We start from the raw sequence: 26,376 nt of genomic DNA on the forward strand, positions 1-26,376 counted from the left end.
ATAACTGGAATGGAAATAAGGAGAATGTGGACGCAATATGCAGAATGTAACCAATGTCACTGAACAGTATGTGTACAAACTGTTGAATGAGAACCTGTTTTGCTGTGTATACTTTTACCAAAAACACAATATTATTTAAAAAAACACATAAAAAAGGCTTAATTCATCAAGAAGGCATAACAAATTACCCTAAACTTAGTGGTTTAGACAACATGCATTTATTATCTCACAGTTTCTGCAAACTGGGAATATGGGCATGGCTTAGCTAGGTCCTCTGCTTCATGGTGTCTCATAAGGCTCCAATCAAGGTGTCAGTGAGGACTGTGGGATCCACTTCCAGGCTCACTCATACGGTTGTTCGTAGGATTCAGATCCCTGCAGGCTACTAGCCAAGGGGTTCTCTCAGTTCCTTGCCGTGTGAACCTCTCCATAGGGCAATTTAAAATATGGTAGCTGGCTTTCCTCAAAGTGAGTCATCAAGAGACAGAGGGAAAGGCAAGACAGATGTCACAGTCTTTTTCTAATCTCATCTTGAAACTAACATCCCATCACTTGTGCCATATTGTATTCATTACAGGAGTCATAAAGTCCAATGCACACTCAAGGGGAAGGCATTACGCAAGGGCGTGAATAGCAGGAAAAAGGGATCACTGGGAACCAATCATAGAGGCTACCTACACCATCCTTCCATACATGTATCCACCCATCCAAGACTCAAAATATTTGAGGCAAAATGGATAGAACTATGGGGAAAAACATATAGGCCTAGCAGCACAGAGGAGATTTTTAACATACTTCTCTCAATTACTGATAGATGAAGCAGAAAAAATAAAATAAACAAGGGTAAGGAGATCTAAATAGCACAGTTAATAAGCTTGATCTAATGGACAGAGTTCTGCACTCAAGATTAGAGAATACAGATTAAAATTAAACATAAATGGAAAATTTATAAAAACTTCTGTATTAGATCTTGAAGATTCAACAAATTTCAAAGAACAGGTATCATATAGCTATGATCTTGGTAGCAGGGTTATAGGTAATTTGTTTTCTTTGTGACGGTAGTGGGGGGCAGTGGTGGTTCCACGGGGGGAGACCTGGGTTCAATTTCCAGCCAATGCACCTCAAGCACAGCCACCATTTGCCTGTCAGTGAAGGCTTGCGTGCTGCTATGATGTTGAACAGGTTTCGGCGAAGCTTCCAAACTAAGACAGACTAGGAAGAAAGGCCTGGAGATCTCCTTCCAAAAATCAGGCAATGAAAACCCTATGGACTGTAACAGTCCAATTCTATTGTGCACAGTGATGCCATGAGTCGAGGGCTGATTTGATGGCAGCTAACAACAAAAAAACATTTTTCTTCATTGTGCTTATCTTTGTTTTCCAAACTACTGAAAATCAAAGTTACTTTTCTAATGAAAACCAAAAATTATTTGTAAGAGGGAAATTGTCCTCTCACTTCTGAGGTCTGAGCCTTAATGTTAAATCTTTAACATTAAACTTCTGAATTATAGTTCAACCTACACTGTCCTATGTTCCCTGTACCACCTTTAATACACCCAAAGAAACAAGGCCCTAAAGCCCCCACTCTATGCTAAACTCTCTAAAAGGTTCTCAAATATATGTAAGACTTAAAATGAATTCCTTGAAGTATATCCGAAAACCCAAATCAAAAACCAAGCCCGTTGTCGTCCATTCCAACTCATAGCGACCCTATAGGACAGAGTAGAGCTGCCCCATAGGGTTTCCAAGGAATGGCTGGTGGATTCGAACCGTGGCCTTTTGGTTAGCAGCTGAACGCTAAACCACCGTGCCACCATGGCTCCAAATATATCCTAGTATATGATTAATTACTATGCATTTTACTATTTGTAAATGCTATATTTGCAGGGCCCACAAGGGCCAATTCTCTTTCCTAAAGTTGAGACTCCTATGACCTATGAACCCAAAGCCAAAAAAAACACATCGACTCGAAGGCAGTGGGTGGGTTAGTATGAACCCAAAGCTTCAAAAATTCATTGTATGAGTCTCTAGTAACCAAGGTCAAATGCAACTACCTGAATGCTTGGTTTGATGAAATTTTGCCAAGTTCTCTTCAATTCACATTGATACACTCTTAGGTCAAGGTTTTCCAGGCAAGAAATGAAGCATTTATGTTGAAAGGCATGGATTAATTCTCAGTCTGAAGATCTTGGTGGGAAACCGCACTGCTTTGGAATATAGCCTTCAGAAATTGAGTCACTACTGTGACCTTAGGAAATTGGTGATGAATAGGAACTTCCAGAGCTCATGACTAGCAAATAACCTTTACTCTGCAGGAACTAGGATCCAAATTCACATCCTAGGGCTTTATTAGGCTTAGCCAGAATCCTAAGAGGATTCCTTTGTAGGATACCTACTGAGACTGTCCCTCAGGCATGCTTTGAATTAAACAGCCCAACAGATCACCATTATGTTTCTTTTTTCTCATTTTACTATCCAAATACTACTGATATTACTGGGAAACTTACTGCTGTCTCATTGCACAATTCAAATGAAAACAGGAAGTGATATTAGTTCTATTAAAGATTTCAGATTTCTGTTTTTACAGTATGCACATTTTATAATCAGAAAAAAAGGTACACCAGATGTCTTGTACTTTATAAAAGCTTTCCTGTCGTGGTTCTATTATTTCTACAATGTTGCTTTGTTAATTTACCACTTACTCTGTAGTGCGAACCTAAGAAATTACTCTGCTAGTCTCCTGATCTTGTCAATGGCCTTTGCTGGTCTGAGCTACGTGGAGGGAGAGCAGTAAATGTACTTACTTCCCCTTGGCATAGGTTTGGGCTTGAACTGTGTTGTGTGACTATGTGAACCTGAAAGGCTGTTCGTGTTTCTGATTTTACAGTTTGTTTGAATCAGGAGCCAAATAAGAGGTACATGTTGTAACTGGTTGCTGTCTCTCTGAAGTCTGTAGTTTTCTCTTTTTTTTTTTTCCTTGCAATTTATCTGTTGATGAAATCATGTCATTTGTCCTGTAGTCTATGGTCTGGATTTTGATGCCAGCATAGGTACCGATCAATGTGGTGTCATTTAACATGCTCCTCTGATTTCTGTATTTCTTATAAATTAGTAGTTGGATCTAGAGGCTTAATCACATTTAGGTTTTTTTTGGGGGGGGGGGCGGCAAACTACTTCATACTGTTATTGTGGTCTTTCAGGAGGCACTTGTCACCTGGTTGTCTTTCTTTTTTGAGATGTTAGTCACTGTTGATGATTAATGCCTAGATCCATTAATTCATGGGGGTTACAAAATGGTGATGTTCTCATCCTACTTTCTTCGTTTATGTATTAGCTGAAATACTTCTATAAAGAGAAAGCCTTCTAGTCTATTTGGTTACCCAGTGATACAGTTAAAAGGCAAGACAAATGCTTCATTCTTTCCTTTTACTGACCAATTCTTAGAATAATAAATTGGTTCCATGGCAACAGGTTTGGTTTTTTGGTTTTAGGATTCTCCAATGGTGACCAATTAGTTCTTTTTAAGTATCATTATGAACACATGAATGTAAGGTAAATATTGGATATGTTTCAAATTAAATGCTTTTTCTGTATCTACTAAGATGATCATATGTTTCTCCATTAATCTGTTAATTTAGTGAATTACCTAAATTGATTTTTAATGTTAAACCAACCACATATTTCTAGCAAAAGCCCAACTTATCACAGGAGTAATTTTTGATATATTGCTTGATTCAGATTGTAAATATTTTGATTAGGATTTTTATAGCTGTCTTCATAAATACAATTTGCCTATACTTTTGTGCTCTCATACTATCATCGCTAGGTTTTGGTATCAAGCGTATGGAAGCCTCAAACTGAGCTGGGCAGTGTTTACTTCTTCTTCCATTTCTTGAGGCTGTAGTAGACTGGAGTTATTTTTCCCTGAATGTTTGGTAAAACTTGACTGTAAAAATTCCAGGGGCCCATGGCTTGCTAGTTTACTTTCTAAAATTTTTATAACTTATATACATAAAGCTCATAAATCATAAATGTGCAGGTTGATTCATTATCACAACAGTAGTCTCAGCCTCTCATCTTTTATACATTTCCTCAGCCTGACCGTGAGGTTTACAAGAGATCTGATGAGTCAGCGAGAATAGTAGATACATTAACGTAACTGCACCCTGTTGACAGGAAAAACATTTAGAAGATCTGAAAAGATGCTATTATAAATCCATTTCAGCAGGCAAAGCAACTGAACCAGTTTAACTACTGTGCTACCAGGGCTCCTGTGTTTCATCTACCAGGAAAAATTATCCTAAAGGTTTTCACAGGTAGCTGGAAAGATTTTAATTTAAGCTACCAAAGCCTTTTCAGAGGAACTATAAAATAGTTTAAAAATGTAACAAAAATCATCTTTCACTTTGCTACAAACTCAAAGTATATTTAATAAAGCAGCCTTTTAAGGATTTTGAGACTGTAGTAAAACAACAATCTTAGAATAGGAGACAAAACTGTTAGTTCTTCAGGGCATGATGAGCAAAGAGGAGTATATAATCTGACCTAACAAGCCTAGGACAGCAATGAATGGATTTACCTGAGGATCTGGGCAGAAGACTATGGATAAATTACCAGTTCTGTTAAAAGTCAAACGCAATTGTAGGTTGTCAAAACAGATTAATGTCTGGCAGTGTCCTTGCAAAGAGTACTAGAATTTCTGGCTAATACTAAGAGAACTCTTCCTTAACAATCATATAGTATACTTTTTGGCCAACAATTCATCTGCTACCTTTTACTTTCGGTGCTTAACTGGGAACAAAATCCAGTTTAGTATACTGGAACTGAACCAATTGCGGACTGTCCATTTCATTAGACAAATACTTTCCTATATCCATTATGAAAAAGCCCTGGTGGTGCAATGGTTAAGCACTCGGCTGCTAACCTGAAGAATGTCGGCTTAAGCTCACCAGCTGCTCCACAGGACAAAGACGTGGCAGTCTGCTTTTCTAAAGATTATAGCCTTGAAACCCTATGGGGCAGTTCTACTCCACCTTATGAGTAGGAGTTTTAGACTTGTTGGCAATGGGTTGTTGTTATATCCATTTCCTTATATATACCTTTTGTATTATTTAAAATTCTCACCAGAGTATGTTTTATTTTTATATTTTGCTATTTCATCAGTTCTGGGATCTTGTGAAATTCTTATCAAATTCTAAGCTAAAAAAAAAAAAAAAAGCTTACTTACTGCAATTTACAAAGGCAACACCTAGGGGGAAATTAATTCATGTGCATAACTTGTTTCACTGATAAGGAACTAGAGCACCAATTTCTACAGCTCCCTTAAGGCTGTACTGTTTACGAAGTACTTTCAGTAATTAAAATGAAGGTGGTCAAAAGACTAAGAACAATAAAAAAGGCAAAGTTGCAAAGTCCAAGATATTCCAGAATATTATATCTTCTTTCCAAAATTATCTTGGAAAAAATAAATTCTAATTCTCACAGATCTTTTTAAACTATACCAAAAAACCTGCTGCTGTTGAGCCTATTTCGACTCACAGCAACCCCATGGAACAGAGCCGAACTGCCCCATAGGGTTTCCAGGGCTGTAATCTTTACAGAAGCAGACTGCCACATCTTTCTCTCGAGGACTGGCTGGCGGGTTTGAACCGCCGACCTTTAGGTTAGCAGCTGAGAGCTTAACCACTGCGTCACCAGGGCTCCTTTTTAAACTATACCCAAAAAAGCCCATTGCCATGGAGATGATTTCCACTCAGAGTGATCCTATCAAAGCAGAACTGCCTCACAGGGTTTCCAAGGAGTGGCTGGTGGATTTGAACTGCCGACCATTGGAGCAGCCATAGCTCTTAACCACTGTGCCACACTAGAGACCACGCAAAATTGATTATAAATGTAACTAAATTGAATCTTAGCAATCAATTGCAGAAGTAGTTTCCAAAAATTCTGAACAAGTTGGGAACAGAAACAGGAGGAAAAAAGTTGAGAAGAAAATAAAAAAAGGAGGAGATAGAAAATACAATTAGAGAAGGGAATGTCTGTTAGTATAACCAGGAAAAGGCGACATTAGAGAGAGTCAATCCCCACAGTAATACTATACCTAACAGCTGGCTGTGTTCCCCTGTGATGGAGTTCTGACTCGGGTCTGAAAAACAAACAATTGAAAAGAAAAGAAAAAAATGAATGACCAAAACAAATAATTTTTTAAAAAATCAGAAAAAAAAGTCAACCAAGGAAATCAGCAAAAAATTAAAATAAATTCCTTAAGAAACACCAATAAAAAGTTAATAAAAAATAGAAGGAACTGTTATAAAAAATAATCACACAAATTCGACTGAGCAATATTATTTCCATAAAGTAAAAGGATGATTCAGAGCCTAGGATAAGAGTTATATTTTCTCTTAGTGACAAAGGAACATACAGCCACAACAGCTCAATGACAGGACATAAGCACCCATTACAACTATCAGATATGTTCTGATTTTGCTTTATGATAAAATGACTAAATTGGCTTTTGTAGATATCTAGTTCTTTAGTAATCCATAATAAAATAAATTCCTGGCAATACGCCAAGTTCTTAATGCAAGAGATATTGACAATCACCACTTAACAAATACCCACTTCCTTTTTTTTATTTTACAGGCTTGAAAAGCACTAACGGATAAATATGGAAAAGGCCCTGAACTCCACTTTTCTCAAAGATTAAATGCCTTGAGATATTTGGCTTCCTACAATATGTTGGGGGAGTAAACATAATTCCAGAACAGGGAAAAATCTACATCTTTATTTTTGGTAACCTCTAACTGAAGTTTAGTATTATCTCCAATTATGATGTAGTCAACAAGCCACATTAAGTACTGACAATAAAAGTCAGATATTTTCATCATACATTATATTTGTTGCACGTATCTTGTGTATCTTTTAGGTTAAATACGACTTTGAAATATAGAGTTGCTTTGAGTCAGAATCTACTCGATGGCAACGGGTTTTTTTTTTTTTTTATTAAATGTGATCAGCTACTAAAAACCAAAAAACCAAATCCGTTGCCATCAAGTTGATTCCAACTCATAGCGACCCTATAGGACAGGGTAGAACTGCTTCATTTCCATTATCTGACCTTTTGAATTTACAACAATGGTAAAGGATCTACTATCCGACTAATGTGCACATTAATGACATACCTCTGGCAGTAGCAAACCGCGAGGTGCAAGGTGAGAGCAATGCTGGCTGTGATGGTTAAGGTTATGTGTCAGCTTCACTGGGTCATGATTCTCAGTGGTTTGGCAGTTATGTAATGATACAGTCATCCTCTATTTTGTGATCTGATGTGGTCAGCCTCCATTTTCAAATAATGACAATTTTTACATAACGACCTGGTCTTTGGACCCTAACCATCTCAATAAGTGAGAAACGGGTATATATATCTTATATGCAGGGGACAAATTGGGCCCTATATTATAGAGAATTTAGTGGCATGAAAGGAAGATTAGAGAAAGAATCATAGAATTTTAGAACTGTAAGAACCTCGGTCATCAAATAAATCTGCTCTAGCGATTCTGAAGGAAAAGGTGGGGAGAGGTTTGCAGCATTATTTGTACCTCTTCCTAAAACTATACCACCACCCTCCCATTCTCAAGATTTCAATTCCCTGCTACTGTTACTAATGGCAATGCCTTTGTATTCCTCAGGTGTGCTGGGATGGAAAAAAGTTGAGAATCTCTAATCAATACCTTAATATTCGTAGCTGAGAAAATTAAAGCCTGGGTTCGTGAGTGGCCAAAGACACACCACACTACTGACAAAAGAGAAAGATTAGAGATAACAGCCTTGATGACTTCAGAACATATCCTCATGTTTTCTGGATACTCTGTAATTCTAATTTTCTTGTTCTAAAACAAAATACAGTAGTCTAAAAACAAGTTATCTGGAATTGTGAGGGAATGTGCTATATGAACTGAGAAACACCTCAGATAGCTGAGGCAGAATAGGTATGGTCTTAAGGGGGAAAATATGAATGAGTTCTTAAAAATAATTAACTTCTTCCGTACTGTATATATACCTTCTTGCCTTCTGAGCTGTCCATAACATGAGGTATTACTGCACATTCCCTGGTCAAGCCAGGACTCTTCCTTTGGACACCCTCCTATATTTGAGATAAGTAGAAATAAGTCTTTTGTGCAGTTCCCTACAAGTTCAAATTAGATTTTTGTTTTTCATTTGTTATAATTAAAGAAATGCAGGGTGATACTTATTTGGTAATTTGAAGACTAACTTCCAAGAACCTGCAAATGCTTCCCTAACACTATAGAAGCTGAAACAAGGGCAAACTGGGAGCAAACAGGCTCATAAACTGAAATAAAACTAGACATGTCTGTAAAAATCACAAGTGGTAACTGGGTTTAAGATGAAGGGCGTTTCCAGGTATGTAAGCCTAACTGTGTACTCAACATAATAATTGTGCTCGGAGATATGTCTGGGCACCTTTCTATTGTCCTATGTCTGAACTCTTAACATTTTTCCTGCCTATGTCATTGTTGAGACAACACCCAAGTTTGCCTAAGACTGGGAGTTGTCCTAAATATTATTCAAAATGACATTTATTTTAACCAAATTACTTTCTGTCATAGGAACCATTTGCCAATAATATCACTATTTTTACTCTTTGATGGCCTTTATAAGTCAAACTACTCCTGAAGCTATAATATAACCAGGTTATACTCAAAAGCCTGAGACATAATACCAGTGAAATGGTTCAAATAAAAAATAAAAACAGTATATATGCCTTTTCACAACAGGTAGTGCAGTCAGAAAAATGAATTGAGAATATTTCCTTAAAATAGTAAATACATAGGAATTTTACATATAAGCACTTGCTCAATATGTTTAATTTATCCTGGGGAAAAAAAATTTTTTTTTTTTATAGGGTCGCTATGAGTCAGAATCAACTCGACGGCACTGGGTTTGGGTTTTTCTTTGGAAATGGTAAAAAACAAAAGATTTTATTTAGCCTCCTGCCATGTGCTCTGGAGAGTGGAGGGAGAGAAAAATGATGTGGGTGGTACTCATTTGCAAAACTGTCTCTAAAAATAGTAGTTTCTTTTTCTGAAGAGCTTGTTTGCCTATAGACATAGTCCTTTCCTGAATTTCTTTGGTAATCACTTAATCCACCATTCTTGGTAGAGAATTTGAAACAAATAAAGGCCAGCCTCTATCTTGCAGCTACAACTCAGGGTACAGCAATCTAAATTTTGATTAAAGACAGAATCAGTAATTTCATTAAATAACACAACCAATAGCAGAAACTGCTGCCTAATTTTTTAGGTTACGAAGTAGGCATGACCAAGTATGTTATAATTATATACATCAGGACAATTAGCCTATTATGCCACTGGCTATATTATCTAAATATACTTCAAAAGTCACCAAACAGCTATAGACTTAACCTAACAAATTTCTAATTTTCTAGATTCTGACTTAAAAAACCAAAGCAGCAGTACTATCCTAAGAAACCATTTTGACTCAGAATTAGGCAAAGAAGACCAAACACAGAACCAAAGACAGTTACTCTAACATTCGCATATATTACATTCTGCCTCTGCATGTGGGTAGGTTCTCACCTTGTTGGGAAACCTAAGTGGGGAAACAAGATTGAAATAATGTAAAATCTGAAAAGACTATTTGTAGAGATTTTGAATTTATTGCAATGAACATATTGCAACGATCTGGAAAAATCTGTGAGTGATTAATGGTATTTAAATAAAAATGGGTGAAAAACAGCAAGGCAATTTTTTAAGCAACGTAATTGAAAAGAATGATGGAAATGTAAACTAATGGATACAAAAAATTAGTAAATCTGTAGTTTTTTTTTACTGTGATGAAACTATACACAACAAAACATACGCCATCTCAATAACTGCTACATGTACAACTCAGGTGATACTGATTACATTACTGAAGGGGTACACCCATTCTCGCTATCCTTTTCCAAATCATTCCACCACTATTAACAGAAACTTACACATCATTAGTTCTCCATGTTTCTACGCTACCCCATAAAGGAGAGTCAAAAGATCCTTATTTGAATTTTAATATAATAAAAATATAATTTAAAAAAGATATTTAGTCTACTTCTCAGCCAAAAAAAGGTAATCTCTGCTGGGATTTACAGTTTAGTCCAAACTATTTACCTGTTAAGTGATTAGTGTATACAGCTAATCATGGACAGAACAAGCTATGGCAGTAGCACTGCAAAACCAACTGTTATCTTCATGTATGAGTCAAAGTCTCACGAGGACAGGCTAGAAATGGTGGTATTTAGATTGGTTCCTTGCTTCCCCAGGATAGTGATTTATGAATAAGGCTGTGCCAAAAACAAAAAAAATTAAAAAAGCAAACAACCCCCCCGCCCCAAAACCTGAGAACCATAAATTTTTAATTTTAGTACCATCTTGACAAAATCCAAGGATCCCTGGTGGCGCAGTGGTTACAGTGATCGACTGCTAACCGAAAGGTCAGCAGTTCGAAACCACCAGTGGCTCCGAGGGAGAGAGATGTGGCAGTCTGCTTCAGTAGAGATTTACTGCCTTGGAAACCCTATGAAGTCGCTAGGAGTTGGAATCGATTCAACGGCAGTGGGTTTGGTTTTGGGTTTTTACAAAATCCTAGTCCTTTGTTCACCTTGTTCTAAGTTCCCTTACATTTCTGCTCTGACTGCCTGGGAAATTCCCCTGGGCTTGCCTTTTCTAGCAGTACTCATGTCATTCCCTCTTTATGTTTCAGGACATTTCAAGATCATTTACCCATTCCAACCAAATCAGACTTGATCAGCCATCACCTCATTCCTTTCCAAGTAATAATATAAGTGTTAATCTGGTAAGTAAACATAGCATTTCCCAAAGTGCATATTAAAAGATTTGGTGAGAAACGGGTTGGGCGTGAAGTTGGTAAACATTAAATATATTTCTATAATGTATAATTTCTCAGATTCTTCAATATGCTAATGGATTGCCTCACTAATTTCCAAAAGAAGAACATAATATTCCACATATCCTAAGTGTAACAGAACAGGTAACTCACTTTTCATCAAACACTTTGCATGATTAGTGTTCTATGGTATACACTAGAACTCCTGGATCATGATTCTTATTCTCTCAGTGGCTCATTCATCCACTTAGCACTATTCCCATTAAACTCCTGTTTTCCAAATCCACCTAGTCAAAAGAATCACCTGGAGTATTTAAACTATAAATTTCTGGGTCACATGCTAGCCCTAATGAATCAATCTCATGGTTACTGCCTGGGGTTCTGTCATTTCACCAACTGTACCTCAAGTGGTTATTATAAAACTTCATTCATTCATTTAACTATCTATTCACTTAAATATCTGAGTAACTACTAAGCTCCAGGCAGTGTTCTATGTGCTAGGGATAGAGCAGTAAATAAGAAAGGCAGAGTTCCTGTTCTTATGCAGATAACATTCTTATACGCAGAGCTAAATAATAAGAGAAAATTAATGATCAGGATGATTTCAGCTTATGTTAAGTGTTACGAAGAAAATAAAGGCTAATTGGAGACGCTACTTTCAATTGAGTGGACAGTGAAGGCTTTTCTGAGAAGGTAACATAGACGATCTGCATGAAAAGGATCCAGTCACGTGAAAATACTAGAGAAGACTAATCCAGGCATGGCAGTAGCCTGTGCAAAGGCCCTAAGGTGGGAATAAGTTTGGAGTGTTTGAGAGAGGGATGAGAAGTCAGGCCAGCAAATTAGGTAGCAGCAACATCTTGTAGTCTTGCAGATAATGGTAAGGTGTGGGAGTTTTACTCTAAATATGATATGAAGCATTTGGAAGGTGTTTAACATGAAGTGCTGATTAACCTTTAAAAAGGTGTAGGCTGCTGGTGGAGAATGAATTGGGGGGAAAGCAAGAGCAGAGTCTTCTACAGAAAGCTCAGAAAGAGTCTCATCCATTTTTCAGTAAGTATTTTTGGAGCACCTACTACATGTGAGGTACTTTTCTAATTACTATAAACTATAGTAACAAAATCCCTGCCCTCAAGGAGCTTACATTTTAGTGGGAAGGAGACCCACAATAAACATATATGTCAAGAGCAATAAGTTATAGAACAAAAATGAGGCAGAGTAAGAGAGTAGAGGATCAGTGGGGGGGATAGTATGTATAGCAGTTTAGATACTGAGTCCGACAAGCCCTAACAGTTATCAGAAGTTAACACTCATTGGGGTAGTTATTCTGTGACAGGCACCTTAACACTTTACATGTATTATCTCATTTACAGTAATCCCATGATGTAAGCACTGTTACAGGAGAACCAAAGGGAATCTCCATGAGGATGGGGAAGACAGAGCTCACTGTGATAGCTCTGCAACTGTCCTGAAGAGCAAACATGAGCCACAATGAAAAAATAACCAGGGCTTCCAACCAGTTCACTCTGGTTCGAACCCCCGCTGAGAACTTACATTTCCATCCCAGATACACAGCGCTGGAATCTACACTTAAACAAGATCCCCAGGTGATTCTTATGTATAATAAATTAAAACTCTATGGGGCAGTTCTACTCTGTCCTATAGGGTCGCTATGAGTCGGAATCGACTCCACGGCACTGCGTGGCTCTACTAGTGGTTCTCAGAATTCATTCCTGACCAGCAGCATTAGTATAGTCTGGGAACTTTTTAGAAATGCAAATTCCCAGCAGGAGTTCAAACCATAACTAACCTGTTTGAAGCCCTAAAGAGAACACAGGATTGGGAAGCAGATAAAGTTCAGGTGAGATTCTAGCTCTACCATATGCTGATCATGTAACCATGGAAAAATGATTTGATATCTCTAAGCCTTAATTTACTAATTATACAACACTAAACTACAGAAAATTAATGTGAGAATTAGAGATGGTAGGTATTCAGTAAATGGTCTATTAAGAAAATAGAGATGAACCATGGAATGATCAAAGGAAATAATAATTGCAGTGCCATGAATAACCATCCTAAGGATTGAATTTAGCTAGGTGGGCATATTTCTTAGAGCTCTAAACTTTAAACATTTTATCGTCCAATTGTACTCAGAAAAATACAAAAGTAATGTGGTTGAACTACTGGCACTGATGTAAGTGTTGGACTGAATACACATTAACTTAAAATTACAACCATGTAATCAGTAGTTTCATCACTAGGCTCATCTCAGTTTGATAAACTTACAGTTTGAACCAAATATGCACTAACATATGATTTGGGATTCTGTGATAAAATAACAGTAGTAATTATTGAGTACTGCCTGTACTAAACTGCCTGTACTGCATCACTAAAAATCAGTTGCCATCAAGTCGATTCCAACTCATGGCGACCTCGTGTGTGTATCAGAGTAGAACTGTACTCCACAGGGTTTTCAATGGCTGGATTTTGAGAAATAGATGGTGAAGCTTCTCTTCCAAGGCACCTCCGGGTGGACTTGAACTGCCAACCCTCAGTTAGCAGCCAATCACATTAACTTTTTCATCACCCAGGACTCCACTACATTACTTGTACATTTTTATTAATGACTCCAATTCAAATAAACAATGATAATTTATTCAATAAGTGTTCAACATACCTAAAGCTGTTCCAGATACTGTCAGGAATAAAGGAGCGAGTATACTTTCTGCCTCTAAGAAGCTCATAATCTAGCTGAAGAGTCAAATTCAACATAAGAAATGCTTTAGAAAGGATAGTGGCAATAGTATCTTATATTTAATAACATTTTACAATTTTTAAAATGCTTTCACATTTTCATTTGATTTTTATAGATAGAAAATAATATTACAATCATTAACCATATAAAGAACTAAAGCTAAGTTAGGCTCAATGGTTTGGCCAAGGTCATGCTGTTGTTGTCAGGTGCCGTCCAGTTTCTTCCGACTCATAGCAACCCTATGTTAAACAGAACAAAACATTGCTCGGTCCTGCGCCATCCTCATCCAAGGTCATAAAAAAACCGAGTGTAAACTTCAAAGACTGGGCTTGAACCTGGATTCTGACTAGTTTATGACCAGTTGTCCACAAAATTTTAGTACAAGACTGAATATTAATAATTTAGTTAACTCTTAATTATCCAGGGATAAAATAGTAAAGGTAAAGGAAATTACAAGGCATTCATGAAATAATTATATTACGAATCCTCAAAATACGAGTCTAGTTCATGGAACTACATAGCAACCATAGATGGCCATATTGCCACACTGCATACCACAAAGAAGGATTCGAAAACACTGCCTACCCCAGTAAGAACTCCCTTCTCCCACTTTTTTTTTACCCAGAGCAAGGCAAGGCATGGGGAAGGCAAAAGGATGCTAACATGGCTACAGAGTCCAGTATAAAGTTAGGAATGAAAAGGCAGAGAAACTAGGAAGAGATAAAGACCACACAGTAAATGTAGTCCTGTTTTTATATCTGCAAAAAAAATTAGTAACCCAACTATTTACTTGTGTTAATTTTATACTTTTAATGACTTCTGTAAGAATACATAAATATTAATTGCAATTTTAACTAAAAGCTTTTTAAATTAGTTTTGTACTATGTGTCTTGAAACATTTTAAGTGATTTTAGGTTACCAGGTTGATTCTACCTTCTGCCCCAACCCCTGCCATCAATATAGTTAATTGAGAGTTGAAGCACATCTTTTTTTGTTGTTGCATGCTGGAGTATTTTCAACATCTCTTCCAAATTTGCTAGTGTCTTTTTTTAACAGGCGCAGCTTCTGCTTAGCAACAGGATCTAGGAAGATTAATAGTGTTTGTAATGTATCTATTTTTAGTTCATACTCTATTTATGGAAAGTGATACTGGTATTTCATTTAGTGACAAAGTTGCTGTTATGGATTGAACTGTGTCTCCCCAAAATATGTGTACTCAATCCTAACCCCTATACCTGTGGTTATAATCCCATTTGGGAATGGGATTTCTTTGTTATGTTAATAGGGCAGTATTAGTGCGGGTTGCGTCTTAAATCAATCTCTTTAAGACATACGAAGACCAGATTGAGCAAGTAAGCAGCAAGCAAGCACAGAAGGAGGGAGACAGATGCCATGCCACATGAAGATCACCATGAAAAGAGACAAAGGTCTTCCCCCAGAGCTGGTGGAGACAGAAAGCCCTCTCCTAGAATTAGCGCCTTGAATTTGGACTTCTAGCCTCCTAAACTGTGAGAAAATAAATTTGTTTGTTAAAGCCATCTACTTCTGGTATTTCTGTTATAGCAGCACTAAATAAGATAGATGCCTTTTTAAATGTTTTAAATAAAAGTACTGACTCAGTTTAAGAAAAAATATTCAATAAATGGAAAGATAATACTTAAAAATCAAAAGATTTAAAAGTAGTCTCTAAAGCACATTATATAGGGAAACTTTCCTACTATCATCATACCAAATTCAGAAAGCAATCCTGAGAGGAGGAATCACTCTCACATTCCAGAGGAAACCAGTTCAGAGAAAGCTGAAATGCTCTATCCAGGAGAATTACAGTAGAAACAGGTCTCAGCCTAGGGTTTTTATTTTTACTATAGTACGTATAACAAGATAGTTGCCACTTTAGCCATTTTAAAATCTATAATTTAATGACATTAATTACATTCACCATGTTGTTGCAGGAGGGGAAAAAGACCCCAGATGCAAATGTAATCAGAAGAGATTTTTATTAAGCCAAGGCAAAGACAATCATTGCAATGAGGGATCTGCCAGGGTGTGATGGACACAAGATACTAGCAGAATCCACTCAGTCACCATCAGTGAGTCTCTAATATACTGTTACAGAAACAAGTGAAATTTAAAAAATTCTGATTGGCTATTCATTAATATGCATCAATGTCAAAGATGGGAAGGTTAACATGTGGGAATACATGGTTGGTTTAAAGAGTCTTTGTTGGCTAGATACCATTTGGTTACTATGAGGAAGCTGGTTCCAGCAACATTTGTTTTTGCCTTAGTGACTTGCAACATGTTCCCAGGTCAGTCACAAGGAAATTGCAATACACGCCTTTGTGAGAACATAACTGCTCTGTAGCACAGCCTCTTTGCCAATTAAAATGAAGTACCCTTCATGGACATTCCTTCTCTTGGTAGGGAAAACAATGAGTTTTAGCTTGCACTCTGATTTCTTCCTGCAACTTTTCGTAGCAATGAACTATAACTTCTAATGGATTCTAGCAGTAACTATAATCTTAAACAAATTCTCACATGAAATGAATTCTAGGCCTGAACCTTACTTTAGCTCCTCTTACTCTGGTCAAAACCTCATATAATTTTAGGGTCTCTATATCATGTACAGGGAAACCCTGGTGGCGTAGTGGTTAGGTGCTACATGGCTGCTAACCAAAGGGTCGGCGGAGTTCGAATCCGCCAGGCACTCCTTGGAAACTCTATGGGACAGTTCTACTCTGTCCTACAGGGTCACTATGAGCTGGAATCGACTTGACAGCACTGGGTTTGGTTTGGTTTGGTTTTGGTTTTATGTCATGTAGAAAGGAGCCCTGGTGGTGCGGTGGTTAAAGTGATCAACTGTTAACCAAAAGGTCAATGGTTCAAACCACCAGCCACTCCTCAAGAGAAAGATGTGGCAGTCTGCTTCCGTAAAGATTAACAGCCTTGGAAACCCTAGGGAGCAGCTCTACTCTGTCCTACCGGGTCACCGTGAGTCAGAATCACCTTGACAGCAGTGGGTGGTGGTATATCATGTACAGCCATCGCCACCACCCATTTCTAAAAGTTTTCATCATCCCAAACAGAAACTCTGTACCCCTTCAGTAGTAACCCCCCAATACCCTCTCCCCAGCCTCTGGTAACCACTAATAAATTTTTGTCTGTCTGCATTTGCCTATTCTAGGTATTTCATATAAGTGAGATCATATATTTTTCCTTTTGTGTCTGACTTACACCCACTCCTCATTTATTATCTCATTATCTGACATTTCACATATACAACAATTGTAAAAAATCTACTATTTGCACATTAATGACATACCTGTGGTAGTAAGGAATGCCAAGGTGCCAGGTGAGAGTAATGCTGGTTAAGGTTATGTGTTAACTTGGTTGGGCCATGATTCTCAGTGGTTTGGCAGTTATATAATGATGTAATCTGGGAGTTATGCAATGATGTAGTCATCCTTCATTTTGTGATCTGATGTGGTCATTCTCCATTTTTTAATAATGCTAATTTTTGCATAATTACCTGGTCTTTGGAACCTAACCCTGTTGATAAGTGAGAAGTGGGTGTATTTCGCTCAGCATAATGTTTTCATGGTTTTCTATGTCACAGCCTGTATCAAAACTTCATTTTTCTTTGTGGCTGAATCCATTGTATGTATATGCCACATTTCAATTAGCCATTCACCAGTGATGCACTGTTGGACTGTTTCCACCTTTTGACTTTTGTGAATAATGCTGTTATGAGCACTGGTATACAGGTATCTGTTTGAGTCTATGCTTTCATGACTTTTGTCTAACTACCTAGAAGCGGCATTGCTGGATCGTATGGTAATTCTATGTTTAACTTATTGAGGAAGTGACAAAATGTTTTCTATAGCAGCTACAGCATTTTACATTACCACCAGCAATGCATAAGGGTCCCAATTTCTCCACATCCATTTTTCTGATAATAGCCGCCCTAAGGGATGTGAGTGGTATCTCATTGTGGTTTGATTTGCATTTCCCTAATGATCAATGACTTGGAGCATCCTTTCATGTGCATATTGGCCATTTGTATACTTTTTCTGGAGAAATGTCTATTCTAATCCTTTGCCTATTTTTTAATTGGGTTGTTTGCCTCTTTGTTTTGAATTCTTTATATAATCTGGGTGTTAAACCTTTACCAGAAACGTGGTTACCAAATATCTTTTTCCATGCTGTAGGCTGTCCCTTCATTTTTTTGATAAAGTTCTTTGATGCACAAAAGTTTTTAATTTTGATAAAATTCAATTTATCTATTTTCGCTTTTGTGGCTTGAGCTTTTGGTGTCATAATTAAGATCCATTATCAAGAATAAGATCTTGAAGCTTTACCTCCATGCTTTCTTCTAAGAGTTTTATGTACAAAACCATTTAAGTCTTTGATATATTTTGAGTTAATTTTCATATGAGGTATGGATCGAACTTTTTTTTTTTTTTTTTGCATGTGGAGATCCAGCTATTCCAGCACCATTTGTTGAAGAGACTATTCTTTTTTCATTCAATAACTTGGCACCCTTGTTGCAAATCAACTGGCCTCCATAGATGTATGTATGGTACCTTATACCAGTACCACACTGTTTTGATTCCTGTAGCCTTTATAATATGTTGTGCAATTGCCAAGTGTGAATCCTACTTTGTTCTTCTTTTTCAAGACTGTTTTGGCTATTCAGAGCCCCTTGCAATTCTATATGAATTTGAGGATCGGCTTTTCCATTTGTGCAAAAAAAGGCTGTTGGAAATTCGATAGGAGTTCCATTGAATCTGTAGATCACTTTGGGTAATATTGATATCTTAACAATATTAAGTCTTCCAGTCCATGAACATGAGATGCCTTTCCATTTACTTAGGTCTTCTTTAGTTTCTTTCAGCAATGGTTTTTAGTTTTCAGTATACAAGTCTTTCACCTCCCTGGCTACATTTATTCCTAGGTATTTTATTCTTTTAGATGCTACTGCAAATGGAACTGTTTTCTTAATTTCCTTTTCAGATTGTTCATTGCTGGTGCATAATAATGCAAATGATTTTTGTGTGTTGATCTTGTACCCTGCCACTTTGCTGAACTTATGAATTACCTCTAGGAGCTTTCTTGTGGATTCTTTGGAATTATCTGTCTGTCTGCCTGCCTATCATCATGTCCTCTGTGAACAGAGATAATTTTACTTGTTCCTTTCTAATTTGGATGCATTTTATTTATTTTTCTTGCTAAATTGCTCGGGCTAGAACTTCCAGTACAATGTTGAATAGCAGTGGTAAAAGCAGGCATCCTTGTCTTATTCCAGGTCTCAGGGGGAAAGCTTTCAGTCTTTCACCATTGAGATGATGTTAGCTGTGAGTTTTTCATAAACGTCTTTTATCACATTAACAACTTTTAAATTAATTTTAAGCATTAAAAAAATAAACCATGGCATATCTCTGGGATGGTTTGTTTGAAAGGATTGGGTTATATTAGGAAAAGTCTAGGAAGCCAAATAAAAAAAAAAACCATTGCCGTCGAGTCGATTCTGACTCATAGCGACCCTATAGGACAGAGCAGAACTGCCCCATAGAGTTTCCAAGGAGTTCGTAGTGGATTCGAACTGCTGACCTTTTGGTTAGCAGCTGTAGGTCTTAACCACTATACCACCAGGGTTTCCAAATAGAGAAGTCTAAAGGACATGGGAAACCACTCAAATTCTCTGTGTACAAGTTTAACAAATGAATGCAATCTTTTAGGTAATGAAGCAAGAGTGTAATATGCAAAATGAATTGAATGCCAGATCTATTAGAGACAGGACAGCACACTTATTATTAGAAAACTATAATTTTTCCATGTGCTAATAAGTCTCTAATGTGGTTTCTAGAATAGCAGTAATAGTTCTTTTTAATTCAACTGATACTTTGAGTGCCTACTATATGTCAGGTACTCTGCAAGGCACTATGGATACCAAAAAAAGGTATTTGTTCTCAAGGGGTTTAGAGGGGAAAGAAATACACAAACAATTAAGAAACAGTAAGATAACTGTTACAATGTAGGTACAAAAACAGTGGGATTTCAGAAGAAAACAAAATAAAAGAGCATTCTGCAATGGTGTCAAGGGGATCCCTGAGCTAAATCTTGAAGGATGAATAGTTCATCTAAAGCACAAGAACAGGTGAGGGAAATGGAGAAAGGAGACAGTCTAGTCAGAGGGATTGACAATTAGTGCACAGATAATAGAGTTACTCCTGGGGTAAAATAATAAGATTTAATGTACCTGATTGGAAAAAAGAGTGTTGTCATTAATAACAAAAATGGGTAAGATGGGAAATGAAACCACTCAGCATTATGTGTTTCCAACTTTTCATTTCTCTCCTTTTCTCATTCTCCACATCTAGTCACCCAATCCAGTCAACTGCAGCTTCACTATGCTTCCATACCAATCTCTTCTTTTCCACTGCACACCAGACTACTAACTGAAAGGTTGGTAGTTCAAACCCACCCAGGAGCACCTCAGATTTAAGGCCTGGCGATCTGCTTGAGAAAGGTAACATCCTTGAAAACCCTAGAGAGCAGTTCTACTCTGCACATATGGGATCGCCATGAGTCAGAAATCAACTTGACAGCAACTAACAACAACCATCACTTAGACTCATCCTTTGTAGCTTGGACCATTAAAACGGTGAAATTCTACTCCCTGCTACTGATCCTCCCATCTTCAAACAAACCTGCATTTCCTCCAGACTAGTAATCCTAAAAAGCTGCCTTTATCATGTTGCTTCATTGCTTAAAAAACAAATAAAAAACTACTTTCAGGAGTCCTCAACCATTTTGTGAAGACAGTTTTTTAGACTTTGTTTTAAGTGGAAGTTTACAATTCAAGTCAGTCTCTCACACAAAAGCTTATACACACCTTCCTCTGTAACCGTAGCTACTCTCCCCCTAAAGTGACAGGACACTCCTCCTCTCCACCCTGTATTCCCCACGTCCATTCAACGAGCTCCTGTCCTCCTCTGACTTCTCATCTCGCCTCCTGGCAGGAGATGCCCACGTAGTCTCATATCTACTTGAGGCAAGAAGCTCACTCCTCACCAGTAACATTTTCTGTCTTATAGTCCAGTTCAATCCATGTTTGAAGAGTTGGCTTTGGGAATGGTTCCAGTCTTGGGCTAACAGAGGGTCCGGGGTCCATGACCTCCGGGGTCCCTCCAGTCTCAGTCAGACCATTAAGTCTGGTCTTTTTATGAGAACTTTAGGTCTGCATCCCACTGTTCTCCTGCTCCATCAGGGATTCTCTGTTGTGTTCCCTGTCAGGGCAGTCATTGGTTGTAGCCAGGCACAATCTAGTTCTTCCGGTTTGAGACCGATGGAGTCTCTGGTTTATGTGGCCCTTTCTGTCTCTTGGATTCATATTTTCCTTGTGTCTTTGGTGTTCTTCATTATCCTTTGCTCCAGGTAGAGATCAATTGATGCATCTTTGATGGCCACTTGAGGAAGACAGTTTTTATTTATTTATATTGTGACATCATGTGTGGGGTACTGACTCAAGTTGCCTTTGTAGGCTCTGCTTCCATTCCTACTGTGAATTCTAAGACTGTGGTGGTTGGTGGTAGCAAAAGCTAATGGCTTAGACAGACCTATAACTAACTATATGCTCGTAGAGAGACCTATAACTAGATGCTGGTTTACTTGTTTGGGCCCTCTGGCTTATAGGAATAACTCCAAAATTCTCATCCTGGCATTTGAGCTCCTTTATAATCTAGTCCTAGCTTACATTTTTCTAACCTTATCATCTGTTGTTCTTATCATGAGCCCTCTGCTCCAGAGGGGTCAGTCTCCACACTCTCTCTGGAATGCTAGGTGAGCCTTTATTTTAGACCTACCCATCTTTGTTCATATCAATTTTTCATTGAAAATTTCCTTTTCCCACCTCTCCATTTACCTGACTTCTATATCCTTTGAAGGCTCAACTTAAGGGCTTCTTCTTTCCTTAAACCTATCTTGAGGTTTAACTTCCTAAAGGTTTAATTCTTCCTCTGAACTGTTGGGTATATGCAGCTTTGTATTACCATTTTATTGATCAACCTATTAATTCAACAAATATTTATTAAACACCTAGACGTCCCAGACTATGTACTAGGCCCTAGGGATATACAAAGATGAACAGAACATAGTAGTTACCCTTAAGGAACTTACAGCAGATAGAAGCAAAACAAGTAATTTCATCAGAGTGATCAAAGGTGTTGTAACAGAGGTTTGTAAAAAAAAAAAAAAAAAACTATCGAGTGTATACTTACCATTCCCTGGTGTGATCACAGAAGTCATTAAGAAAGAAGTGATGTTTGAGCTCAGTCTTAAAGGAGGAGTAGGAGTTTGCTAGGAAATTGGAGGAAAGAAAATTCCAGGAAGACAGGACAAATGTGTGGAAGCATAAACACTTAAGAACATTCAAAATATCTGGTGTGCAGAATGCATGAAAGAGTGATAGACATGGCCCTGGCCCATCTCAGGCCCATCTCCTGCAGCAGGATCCCATGACAGTGCAGGAAGGCTGGGACAGCCATATGCTGGAGGTGGAACTGATGGCACTGGGGGACAATGTTGGGCTCTAGACAGGCAGAGGTGGAAGGAGACAATAGGAGGTACAGGCAGATCTGTCACCAATTCTGAGTGAGCATCAACAATGACCTTCAAAATCTAGTACATATGCTATAAGCAAGGCGAGTGGGGATTACGACAAACTGCCCTTTATTGGGCAGGAGGAATCTGCTATGGAACTTCAGACATATATTGCCAGGGGACAATATAGCAAGCACTGCCAGACTGTGATTTTTTTCCAAAGCAGCCAAAATTCTCAATTTCCATGTGACAACTCTATATTTATGCTAAGGTTTTCTTTGTTGTCAACATTTGATTTTTGTAAATGTTGCATGGAAACACACACATCAGTTGTATATTCTCTTTGAGAGAGGCAAAGTCCTAGCCATTTTATTTTTGATATTACTCAAATTTGTAGATTCTTACTACTTTATTAAATTTATCCAATTCTGAAATGGTATATTACGAAAATATTTTGGTTGAAATCAAGCTCTTTCATATTTTTGCTTCATTATATTTAATGGCCATGACATTTGATATATGTAGGTTATAACGTTTAAAGCTTTTTCATAAATTATGCCTTCTAACATTATGTCACTATTTATATAGTGCTTTTTTAACCTTAAATTCCATTGTCTGATTTGTCTGTTATCTTTGGTCAAATTTAATTCCATCCTTTATTGTTTTGTGTTTCTTACAAATAGAATACAATCGGCTTTGTTCTTTTAATCCAATTTTAACATCTAATGGAAGAATTATCAGTTCACATTTAGTGTAATCTCTGCTATACTTGATTTTAATCTTTCTAGCTCACTTTATTTCACCTTGCTATTTTTAATTTTCCTTATTTTTGCTAGTTTGATCAAATTATTTTGAAATTTGTTAATTTTGGAAATCTTCTAAAATTTGTAGTTTTATTACATAGTTTTCTCTTTTTCTAGTCTCAATTAGACACACATTCTTCTACTCTTAGAAAATGATATGCTATATTAAGATGTGGGTTTATTATTGTAATTTTTCCTTTCCTCATCTCCGAGTTGAAACCTCTGGCCAGCTTTTACTTCTTTTTCCTCCTGCAATTCTGAGGCTGTGCTGTGACTCATTTAGTACTTAAACAACACAAATATTGAATTGTTCCCTGAAGCATTTACAGAGCACATCCCCAGAGAGTCTGTCATTTTCCACTATTTCCATCCCTTTCGTCTTGGGATCAGTGTTCTGATTCATTTACTATTTGGTTAAAATCCTTTCTTGAATATTCTCAGAGGGGTTAAATGGGTGATACAAATTCTAAAAATTTTTTATATTTGTATACATACTTCTAGCTGGTAGGGGGAATGATATCGTCACCCGGAACAGGAATTTGGGATTACAATCTTTTCCTTCTGGAGTCTGTAGATACTCTTCCACTGTCCTAATTTTCCGTGTTGTGGATTAGAATTCTGAAGCCAGTTTGACACTTTATAGGCGTCACCTGTTCTAACTGGGGCACTGCAAGATGGTCTCTGAATCCTTGGAGCTCAGGAGTTTTACCAGGATATACCTAAGTTTTGCATCACTGATCTTTCCTGGAACTTCAATCTGCATAATAAAGTCTTCTTTAGCTTAGGAAATTTTCTTTTACTCATTTAATTATTGCTTCTCCTCTGTCTATATCAGCCACATTAGGTCTCCAGATTCAGGATAGAGTCAATCCTCCAGTCTCTTATCTTTTTTAAATCACTGTACTTTTGGGTCTGCAAATATTTCTTTTACAAAATCTTCCAGGCCAATAATTGATCATACTCATTCATTCCTTCATTCAACAGTTATGTATTAGATGCCTAGTATGTGCAAAATAATGTTCTAGTCCTTAGGTTTTCATAACATATCAGCAGTGTATACAAGAGAAGAAGTTCCTGCTCTCATAGTGCTTACATTCCAGAGGAGATAATTAAAAAAAAAAAAAAAGTGTGTGTGTGCATGGATTAAGAGTCAGATGGTAATAAGTATTTAGCTGGGAAATCATGTTTTTTGCTCCAGTGAATCCTTAAAGCTCTTATTATTTTCAAATTCAAATTACCATCTGTCTTCTCCAGCATTTCTGTCTAGCTGGCCCAGTATATCATTTATCCTACACGAGTTTTAGTTGCCTGGCTCCCTCAAATGGGTTGTTTTTCTTTGTCACCTCATAGGGGTTCATGTTTAGTTGTTGGAGGGTTACAGGTGGTGGCAGTCTGAAGAGAAAAGAAAGGCAAAGCACTCTCTACCCCTATGGGCTGGCAGCACAGCAGCAGACAAGTTGCTGGCCCTTGTGGTGGTCCAGGAGGAAGCCTCCTTGCTCTCAGGTCTCCTTACTTCTTCCATCCTCAGGTGGAGAGATCGTAGACCCCCGGTTCTTCCCCTCTCTTCTTCCCCCCAAGGAGTCCATGGATTTCTACCAACCAAAGCTTTTTCCTGGATTTGCCATTCTGATCCTCACCCTGAGGCTCTCCAGGCTCTTGCCCAGTCCATGAGCACGGGTGGATTATACAATAAACAAGGTAAACACGGGATTACTTGTGCTTACTAGTCTGTAGTGAACAATTTCACATGGCTTTCACTACATCTTTGTGAAACTGTTCACTACAGATTAGTAAGTAAGCACAAGTAATTTTGTGCTTATCTTGCCTACTGGGTCATCCAGCCCATCAAGGATTTTAAATTTGAAGAGAGGCTTTGATTCTGTAAGAAAAATGCTGTAGCACTGGGAGAAAGATGTCAGCCATACACAGAAGCAGAATATTTGATGTGGTGAAAAAACGTGAAATTGTCCACTACAGATGATCTGGTAAGCATCCTATTGTGTAATCCGCCCCTGCCCATGAGGAACAAAGTCCTGTGCTAGTTCTCCCTGACAGAACTCCCCCAGAGTCCAAGGCCTCACTTGTACCCAACTGTTCAATGCATCTAGGGGTCATTTGGCTCAAGAAAGGCAGATACAGACCGGAATTAGGAATGGAAGTATAGTGAGGTATTTAGGCAGCCATTTTCCAAGAATGCGTTCTGAAAAGTAAATGTCCTGTTTAAAGACAAACCCTCAAAACTTTCAAACCTTGGCAAATAAGTAAAAATTTGGACCTCTGTGAAGTCCAAACATCTGTGGGCTGTATACTGTTTTTAACTGGTGCCCTAAATGTTAAGCTCTGCAAAAAAAAACCTGAGAAAGAAGATCTTAATCATAAAGAAAGAAAAAAAATCTTTTTTTTTTTCCTTAATCATAGTCAGAGCTAAAAGATAATGACTAGATGAATGAATTTCAAAATAATTATGTTGTACAAAAGCAACCAGACAAAACAGAGTATATGCTGTATAGTTCCATTTATATAAAATTCTAGGAAATGCAAACTAATGTATAGTAACAAAAGGCAGATTAGTGGTTGCTTGAGGACCTGGGGATGGGGGTGGGGCAGTTGTCAGTGGCCATCAGGTTGGCTTCAGTTCATGAAGACCTTATTAGGTGGTGGATTATAAAAGTGCACAAGGAAACTTTTGGGGGTGATGGAAATGTTCACTATCTTGATTATAATGGTTCTACAGGTCTATATGTAAGTCAAAACTCATCGAATTGTATATTGTAAGTACATGCGGTTTATCTTATGTCAACTATACGTTAATAAAACTGTAAAAATAAAAGTTGGCTGGAAAAAAATATTTCCAACTTATAATCACAAACAGGAGACCTGGTGGTTCAGTGGTTAAGAGCTCAGGCTGCTAAGCGAAAAGTCAGCAGTTTGAATCCACCAGCTAGTCCTTGGAAACCTATGCGGCAGTTCTCATCTGTCCTATAGGGTCACTATGAGTCGGAATCAACTCGATGGCAATGGGTTATACCACAAACAAAAGGTTGATATCTCTAACATAAAGAATTAAAACAAACAAACAAACAAAAAGTTCAATGAACTTCTGCACAGGTTTGAAATTTTTAATAATAAAATAGAAAAATATGTAATTTTCAAAAAATAGTAAAACATTATCCCTCCACCTACATCTAATTCATAATACAACTGAAGAGAAACAAATACAATTACCAAGCTATTACAAGTTCAAGGCATACTGCAAAGTATATTTATGTGCCGAAGGAGACTGACTAATGGAATG

At 37.5% G+C, this 26,376-nt stretch overlaps 1 protein-coding gene across 6 annotated transcripts in view; it reads right to left on the reverse strand.

Moving 5' to 3' along the window:
* The window catches only part of SLC12A6 (solute carrier family 12 member 6), a 97,121-nt gene that overhangs the window by 33,511 nt on the left and 37,234 nt on the right, over positions 1 to 26,376 (reverse strand). For 3 of the 6 annotated variants that reach the window (XR_010323130.1, XM_003418629.4, XM_003418631.4), the window contains exon 2: positions 6,097 to 6,141. The exons of 1 other annotated variant lie outside the window; for it this stretch is intronic. Coding sequence is in view for 4 of the 5 variants with exons in the window: in XM_003418629.4 (XP_003418677.1) it covers positions 6,097 to 6,141 (45 nt within the window). In the remaining variant the exon portion in view is untranslated. Of the gene's footprint in view, positions 1 to 6,096; positions 6,142 to 8,055; positions 8,140 to 13,599; positions 13,674 to 26,376 lie in introns of all 6 variants that reach the window. 2 more of the 6 variants (XM_064292221.1, XM_064292222.1) reach the window with 2 other exon arrangements.

The sequence above is a fragment of the Loxodonta africana genome, chromosome 10, assembly GCF_030014295.1.
Source record: "Loxodonta africana isolate mLoxAfr1 chromosome 10, mLoxAfr1.hap2, whole genome shotgun sequence".
Lineage (NCBI taxonomy): Eukaryota > Metazoa > Chordata > Mammalia > Proboscidea > Elephantidae > Loxodonta > Loxodonta africana.